Source organism: Otolemur garnettii, unplaced genomic scaffold (assembly GCF_000181295.1).
Source record: "Otolemur garnettii isolate 467f Iridium unplaced genomic scaffold, OtoGar3 scaffold00016, whole genome shotgun sequence".
In the NCBI taxonomy this organism is placed as follows: Eukaryota; Metazoa; Chordata; class Mammalia; order Primates; family Galagidae; genus Otolemur; species Otolemur garnettii.
In genome coordinates, this window is record NW_003852411.1 from 13,705,407 (window position 1) to 13,714,680 (window position 9,274).

The 9,274-nt window shown below is 36.5% G+C and overlaps 1 protein-coding gene across 4 annotated transcripts in view; it reads right to left on the reverse strand.

Annotated features, from left to right (window-relative positions):
• The window catches only part of CEP350 (centrosomal protein 350), a 187,037-nt gene that overhangs the window by 84,566 nt on the left and 93,197 nt on the right, over positions 1–9,274 (reverse strand). For all 4 annotated transcript variants that reach the window (XM_023510752.1, XM_023510754.1, XM_023510753.1 and 1 more), the window contains exons 16-19: positions 6,831–7,048; positions 2,854–3,017; positions 1,053–1,163; positions 491–631 (exon numbers count right to left, since the gene is read on the reverse strand). In XM_023510752.1, the coding sequence (XP_023366520.1) occupies positions 491–631; positions 1,053–1,163; positions 2,854–3,017; positions 6,831–7,048 (634 nt within the window). The remainder of the gene's footprint in view (positions 1–490; positions 632–1,052; positions 1,164–2,853; positions 3,018–6,830; positions 7,049–9,274) is intronic.

Below are 9,274 nucleotides of genomic sequence, written 5' to 3' on the forward strand. Positions count from 1 at the left end.
AATGTCCTCATCCAAAGCTTATCAGTGGCTCCCAGGGCCAAGATTGGGGACTGACTACAAAAAGGTATGAGGGAACTTTTTAACATAATAAATATATTCTACTTCTTGATTATGGTTGTAGTTACAGGGAGATATAGATACACACACATACATATACTAACTATATGTTAAAATTCATCAAACTGCACACATACAATGGGTGCATTTTATTGTTTGTAAATTATAGTGCATTGATAAAGTCAAGCTTTTCTAAAAAGCTTACCAAAGGGCAGAAACTGAGAGTTCTTCTCTTTTTTCTGCCTCTGGACATTCACATTTATAATATCCTCTAATCAATAGTGCCTTATTTCCACAGGGGAGGGCCCCCACTAGAAGTCACTAATTCAAAGTATGCATTTACTAAACATTAGAAATCTGTTACTGGTAAGACCAAAGTTACTGAGATTTTCTAAAAAGAACTAAAAAGAAAAGGGTTCTTAGTGGCTCTTACCTCACAGATTTGGCGTGCTGCATCAGTGGTGAGGCGAGCAGCCTCTGTTTGCTGAGCTGCTATTTTACATGTTGCTTCCTGCAGGACATCAGTTACTTCCCGTTGTGATTTAACCACCTGCTGTAAGGATTCTGCATGGACCTTTATATAAAAAAGGACAAAAAAAGAAGTCATGTTTCAGTCTCCCCTCTACCCAATTAATTTTAATTTATATATTTATTTCATGGACTAAATGCCTTGTGGAAAAAAAAAACACTTGACCCCAATGTGGATTTCATGGTTTAAGTCTTAACTCCGCTGTTCATACATTAATGTGTCTTTGATAAATAACTATAATGCACCAGAATTGTGTTGTTACTTCTCCAAACTGGGGTAAGTCTCAACTACTTATTGTAAGCATTGCTACGAGGATTAAATGACATGAAATTACCCCATAAAAAGTACAAAACATAATTATCTACATCTTTTCCTTTTATTCCTGTATAACTAAAAAAATAGTAAAATAATTTCTAAGATACAAACTTAGATTTAAAAAACCAGAACCTGCTACAAAGTAAGTTACCTGAGCTGCTTTGTTTCGGGTTTCTTCTAATTGTTTCTGACATTCCAGAGCCTCTTGTTCAGCTTTTAGTTTCAAAAGGGCCAAGTCTCTTTCATGGCGTTGCTGCTGTGCCTTGAAATAAAGAAATAAAACAAATATGAGTTCTAAGATACTTTAACTACAGAGGCTACAATACACAGAATGATATCGTCCTAACACAAATTATTTGGAGCAATCAGAGGCAAAAGGAAAGATAGTAAAAAGAATAGTCATCAGCCATTTATAACTTATCAAAATAATTAGTGACCATCTGCCACATGTCAAATAATACAGTAATATAAAAAATTTCCAAGACATAAGGACTATAAACTAATACCAAAAATCTGGTTAGAAAGCAAAATCATAGCATCTAACTCTTTGGAAGAGATAAATATGTTCTGTTTAAAAATAAAAAATAATGCCTCATATCTCACAACTTTAAAATTCTTTTATTTTGACTTTGAAGAAGCAGTGAAAGGAGAAAGAAGAAATGGGTAAGTTCACACCCAGTGGATACAGTTCACACCCACTGGATACAGTGCACACTATCTGGGTGATGGGCACACTTATAACATTGACTCAAATGGTACAAAACAATTTATGTAACCAAAACATTGGAAGAAAGATAAAAGAATGGTCAGGAATCCTCACACAAAAATATAAAATTCGTTAGTCATAACAGAAATGCAAATTATGACCACAATGAAAGAATACTTCACATTCACTAGAATGACTGCAATAAAGAAGACTGATAATGGCTTGGCGCCTGTAGCTCAGCCGCTAAGGCGCCAGTCACATACACTAGCGCTGGTGGGTTCGAATCTAGCCCAGGCCGGCCAAACAACAATGACAATGACAACCAAAAAAAAAAAAAAAAAGCTGGTCATTATCATTGTGGTGGGCACTGTAGTCCCAGCTACTCGGGAAGCTGAGGCAAGAGAATCGCTTAAGCCCAGGAGTTGGAGGTTGCTATGAGCTGTGATACCATGGCACTCTACCCAGGGCAACAGCTTGAGGCTCTGTCTCAGAAAAAAACAGAACAAAAAAAAAGACTGATAACCAAATGACAGCAAGGATATGGAGTAACTGGAACTCTCATATATTGTTGTAGGAGTATAAAATAAAATGTTACAACCATTTTGTAAAGTAGTATGGCAAGGTTTTTTTTGAAGTTTCATATACTTGACCCAAGTAATTACACTCCTACATATTTACACAAGAAAAATAAAGACATGTAGTATACATATAGTTGTTTAAAAGCGTACAAAGCAGGAACATTTGTAATAGCCAAAAGGAGGAAATAATAAAAATGTTTTATCAACAGAAGAATGAATAAACAAATTATGGTATCAGTGGAATATTATGCAGCAAAACAGCCCTACTGATACAAAAACATGGATAAATCTTCAATTTATGTTGAATAAAATAAACACAACAGCTCAAAGTATGCTTCATTTTATGAAGTTCTACAAAAGGTAAAATAAGCTATGATGCTAGAAATATAAATAATAACTATTTTTAAAAAATACTGATTGCATCTCTATTGAGGAACATTGCTCTGGATTTCTGTTTGTAAGGAGAGGCTTTATAGAACACCTGGGTCTCTTTTTAATATAAATATAAAGCATTAGAAAAACAAATAAATTCAGTCATCTGTGACTCAACAATGAAAAGAGAAAATATTAAGAATGTTTGATTAGCTGATTTTTGTACTGTCATCAAAACAAAGCAGAAAATATAGAAAAAGTATTTGAGAGAAAATGGTTGTGTAATAACACAATACCTTTATGATCTGAGCCAGCGACACACTCTCCTGCTGAGCAAGTGAAATGCCCCTTACTCTTTCTACATCTGACAACTGTCGTACAGACTCCTCAATGGCGTTCAGATAACTGAGCTCTGCTGTCATGCGATGCTGGAGGCCAGCAGGAGAAAAGCGCTTAGAACCTGGAGGGCATGACAATTGTCAAAGGGAAAAGTTCACATGGAATTATATCTCATATTTCTAAAATTTATTTTAAGAGCCAAAACCAAGTCTGCTTTCCTCTTAGGAAAGACAGGGACTTATTGTTATATCCGGGGACATGCTGCAGGTTAAATTCCAGACCACTACAACAAAGCCAATATCTCAATAAAGTGAGTCACATAAATATTTTTGTTTCCTAGTGCTTATAAAAGTTGTCTTTACATTATATTGTTCTCTACTAAGTATACAATGGCATTATGTCTAAGTAACATACCTACCTTAATTAAAAAATGCTAACAACAATCATCTAAGCCTTCAGTGAGTCATAATTTCTTTTGCTAGTGGAGGTCTTCCCTTAATGTTGATGGCTGCTTGATTGATCAGAGTGGTAGTTACTGAAGGTTGGGGTGGCTGTGGCATTTTCTTAACAATGAAATTTGCCCTATTATCGACTCTTTCACGGAAGATTTCTCTGCAGCATGTAATGCTCTTTGATAGCATTTTACCCACAGAACTTCTTTTAGAAGTCATCCTCTAATCTTGCTCCTGCTCTATCAACGGAGATTATATGATATTCTAAATTCTTTGGTGTCATTCCAACAAGACCACAGCATCTTCATCCAAGATGCTGAGATTTGAGATTCCATCTCAAAAAACTACTTTCTTTCCTTATCCATAAGAAGTAACTTCTTATGGGACTGTAGCAATTTGGTCCCATCTTCAGGCTCCACTTCTAATTCTAGTTCTCTTGCTATACTCACCAGATCTGCAGTTACTTCTACTAAAGGCTTGAACCCCTTAAAGTCAACCATGACAGTTAGAATCACCTTCTTCCACATTCCTGTTAATGTTGATATTCTGACCTCCTATGAATCATGAATGTGATTATTCCTGCCTGAGGTTTATTCATACAAAAGCATAGAAGGACAACAGCCCCACGCAGACAGCAGCCCACAAGTCACACTAGACTTTCAGTCTTTACCACTGGCAGATAAGAGGCCTCTATCCACAGCTAAGGGGCCTGATCTTAGGAGCCCAAGTGGAGCTGAAACTAAAGCTAGATAGAACTGTCACAGCCTGGGCCTTGGTTTGATCCTTGGTTTTGGCCTTTGACCAGCAGAGCCTGGGACACTTAAGCACACTTCCCAACCTTGGGACGGGCAATATAGGCAAGTTGAATGAGCTTACAGCTGACACCCTTTGGGGTCTTGGCTTTAACCTCCAGAGGCTTTATGAAAGCCTTCATAGCTTCAAAACACACACTCATAGCTTTGGTCCTGTTGCCCTCAATCTTCTTCAGGCCCTTTTCGTTGTGCTGGGTGGCAAAGCACATGTTTCTCAGGAACTTAGGGTCTACCCCCTTAAAATATTCATATTTTTGTAATCAGAGCTTCTTGATGCTATTTCTGTGCCACTTACAAGACTACCTGTGTGTGAGTGGTTCTTAGACTTGTCCATGTCTGCATTGTAACTCAAAGCTGACAAAGCATCTGGGCATGAATGTTCTTAATGACGCCTACAATGGTGAATTCTGGGTTTTGTTTTATTTTGTTTTGTTTTTGAGACAAGAGTCTCAAGCTGTCAGCCTGGGTAGAGTGCCTTGGTGTACTCCCAGAGTGCTGGGATTACAGCCATGAGCCACTGTGCCACGCCCATGAATTCTGGTTTTCAATTTACTTTGCTCAGATTCGTTAGAGCAGGCATCCTCAAACTGCAGCCCGCCAAGGACATTTATCCAGCCCACCGGGTGTTTTTGCCGCTGCTGCCTGTCCTGTTTAGCAGCCGACTTGTCCTAGGGCACATAGTCTGGCCCTCCAAAGGTCTGAGGGACAGTGAACTGGCCCACTGTTTAAAAAGTCTGAGGACCTCTGCATTAGAGGAATCACTACCTATGGCAGCTACAGCCTTAGAAAGTGTTTTCTTTCTCTTTCTTTCCTATTTTCCTTTTTTTCCTATCTTCCTTCCTTTCCCTCCCTCACTCCCTCCTTTTCTCTCTTTTCCTTCCTTTCTTTCCTTTTTTTGAGATAGAGTCTCTGTCTCTCACCCTGCAGTGTCATCATCACAGCTTACTGTAACTTCAAGTTGTTGGGTTTAAGAGATCTTCCTGCCTCAGCCTCCCAAATAGCTGGGCTATAGGCACATGCTGCGATGCCCAGCTAAGTTTTCCTATTTTTAGTAAAGTCGGCCTCTGTTTTGCTCAAGCTGATCTTAAACCAGCCTCAGCCTCCCAAAGTGCTAGGATTACAAGTATAAACCACCATGCTTGGCCAAAATGGATTTCTTAAATAATAAAACATGAAAGTTAAAATGACTATTTGATCCATGGGCTACAGAATGGATGTTGTGTTAGCCAGCATACAGATATGTTAATCTCCTTGTATATCTCCATTAAAGCTCTTAGATGAGCAGCTGTATTGTCAATCAGCAGTAATTCTGTGTGGTAGATCTCAACATTGGGCTTAAAATATTCAGTAAACCATGCTCCTGTCATCCAGGATTTATTCTTTCATTTACTCTACACAAGCACAGTAGATTTAGCATAATTCTTAGTATAAAGTCCTAGAGGGCATCTTCTTTGAGTTATCATGCTGTTCTGCCTACACGAAAATCTGTTTAGTGTACACACATTCATCAGCTAGCTTCCGGATAACTTGCTACAGCATCTATGTTAGCACTTGCCTCATCTTACACTTTTATATTATCCTAGCTTCAAACTTTTCTTCTGCAGGTTCTTCACCTCTCTCAGACTTCACAGAATTGAAGAGAATTAGGATCTTACTCTGGATTAGGCTTTGGTTTATGTTATAGCTAGTTTCATTTTTTTATCCAGACCACTAACTTTCTTGATATCAAATAAGGCTGCTTTGTCTTCTAATTATTCATGTGTTCATTGTTATAGCACTTTTAATTTCCTTTAAGTACTGTGCATTCACAACTTGGCTAACTGTTTGGCCCAAGAGGCCCATGTTGGCTTTTGGCATGCCTTCCTCGCTAACCTTACTTATTTCTAGCTTTTGATTTAAAGTGAGAGACGTACAACACTTCCTTTCACTTAAATACTTAGAGATCATCACAGGGTTACTAAATGATCTAATTTCAGTATTGCTGTGTCTCAGAGAATAGGGAAGCCCAAGGAGAGGGAGCATGATGGGGAATGGCCAGTTGTGGAATAGTCAGAACACATACAACACTTTGTCCTCTTATATGGCTTTAGTTCATGGCACCCCAAACAATTATAATAGTAACATCAAAGATCATTCGTCACAGATCACCCTAACAGAATCAATAATAATGAAAAAACTTGAAATACTGAATTACCAAAATGTGACACAGAGAAATGAAGTGAGCATATGCTATTGGAAAAACGGCACTGACAGACTTGTTCAACACAGGGTTGCCATAAACCTTCAATTTGTTAAAAAATGCAATACTTGGAAAGCACAATAAACAAGGTAAGTCTGTATATTTTAATAGCTACTTCTTTTAAGTGTGTGCATGTATGTATGTGTATACATATGTACACATACATACATATCTATAAACAGGAATATAAAAATGGGATATATTTTTCAGATGTGTTTTGACTAATGGTCGCAAGATAGGGAAAAAAATCAAAATTATTCAATCTCTCAGGCTTTTTGATATTTAATTCTTTGTACAGTTTTTGTTTACTACATTCAAAAGTAATCACATTTACTTGAAATAACCTTTCTCCATGGCTCAACTGAAAGAAAAGCAATTTTCAGGAAAAAAATTTAATATTTTAATAATTACAACTACATGGATTTACTTGCCTGGTATTGAAGCCATCTCTGTAGTTGTTCTGTTGGCAGTCAAGTTCAAATCTGCGACAGCTGCATTAGGCTTAAGTGCTGTTGTAGGTGTAGGCATTACTGAGGACTTAGATTTTTCTAATGAAGTTCTTGGAAGGTCAAACTGCAACAGTTTTTGGGAGCTTGGAGATAGGGGAGAAGTTGGAGTTTTCTGCGATCGCCCCCTGTCTGATGAGACACTAGAAGTTTTGTTTTATAAAGACATTAGAGAAAGGAAAACTACTTCATAAGCCACCTCAACAATTTGTAACAACAACATACATTACTTTATTTAACAACATTAGCTTTAAAAAGCTGTGATTTAGGCATTTATTCATTCAATAAAATCAGTATGATGGATGACTATGACTATTCCTTTAATTGCTACATTTGCAGTGGCAAACAAGCCAAGTTCTGTCCTAAATAAACTCTGTCCTAAACAAAATGGAAAATGGAAAGGTAGTCTCTTTTAAACTAAAACTTAACTCTTTCCTCTCCAATGTACATATTCATTCATTATAGTATAAAGCAGTCTTCTAAAACAGGCATTATATAGCAATAAAATTACAGCCATATGTAAGTCTTAAAATGTCTCTGAAAAAGAATAAAATACAGTTTTGTATTAAAAGTAATGACAAAAATCATTCTTTTTTTATTCCTTGACTTGTTAATCCACATAAGACACAGAAAAAATTATTTTCATATTACCTACCTCTAGATACTTAATGTATTTTCATTTGTTTATTTCTACCTTTTAACACTATCTCTCTCTCTTTCCTGAACTTTCTAATAACTAATCTTTCATAACACTTTGATTGTAAAAGCAGTTAATTCAATACAAGGCACAAGTCTAGACCCTCTTTGAAAAAGTAACTTCATTATTACAGTAACAAGGATGTTAGCTTACACTGAGTATTTACTGAATAAATTATTCAAAGATACTCTATAAAGCATTTTATCACAGTTAACATTTCCACCATATTAAAACAAATTTGCTTTTAGTTTCTAATAAAACTATGAGACAGTTATCAAAGATAAAAATTTCTCTTATGTTCAGCATAAAAATATTTGCATAAAAGTGGTTTTGAAAGGCACCCTCTTGCTTAACTGACCTTCAATTTTCTATTGATGTTTTAGAAAAAACTATATCCAAGAGACTGACAATTTCACTTATAGAATATAAGAAGAATAATCACTTTAATAGATTTCCATTAAAGAATTCCAGCACAACATCAAACACAACAAAGTACTCTGTATCTCACCTTATGGTTTTACTAGGTGAATTTATATTTGCTTTGCTGAGAAAATTTAATCAAACTAACATCCTAATAGTGTTTCCAATTATGTTGGTGAGTATTTCAAAAAAATTTTTTAAAAGAACAGAAAAAAAGAAAGAGCCTGGGGTCTCAGCACCTGTTGCTCAGTGGTTACAGCACTAACCACATACACCAAAGGTGGTTCGAACCTGGCCTAGGCCAGCTAAACAACAATGACAGCTACAAGAGAAAATAGCCAGGCATTGCAGGGGCATCTGTAGTCTCGGCTGCTCAGGAGGCTGAGGCAAGAGAATCACTTAAGCCCAAGAGTTAAGAGTTTGCTATAAGCTGTGACGCCATAGCACTCTACCAAAGGGTGACATAGTGAGACTGTGTCTCAAAAAAAAAAAAAAAAAGAAAGAAAGAAAGAAAGAAAGAGCCTGGGGATAGAGTGTCTATATACAAGTTAACATAAAATAGGTTTAAATTTTTTTGAGACTAATGTAGAGTACTTGAGCGTCATGGCTCACAGCAATCTTAGACTCTTGGGCTCAAGCGATTCTCTTGCCTCAGCCTCCTGAGTTGCTGGGACTACAGGCACCTGCCACAACACCTGGCTATTTTCAGAGAAGATATCTCACTCTAGCTCTAGCTCAGATTGGTGTCGAACTGGTGAGCTCAGGCAATCGCCCGCCTCAACCTCTAAGAGTGCTGGGAATATAGGCATGAGCCACCACGCCCAGCCTTAAATTTTTTTTTTTAAATTTGAACTTCTTTTTATCAAAGCCTCAAATTATTTTATCTACTGTGAATCTCCAGGGGTGGGGAATTGGTATCGAGATTATAGCATGGGGCATTTATCAAACTTATCTGGGTATGTATCCCATTTTAGAAATATTTAACTTTGTAGATTTTGCCATCATCAGAGTATCTTTTAAGAAAATGTAATATTTCCTAAATTCCAAAATCAGTGACAGATTAAAATTTAATGTTAAATACAGGAGTGATGGTATTAATGATGCAATATTATTTTGCAACATGAAAGCACTAAAAATAATTATCTGTATAGAACTGACATGGTACTAGAAAAAGTGCAAAGTTACTTTTAAAGGAAAAACATACACATATGTCTTTTTTTTTTTTTTTTTTTTTTTTTGAGACAGAGCCTCA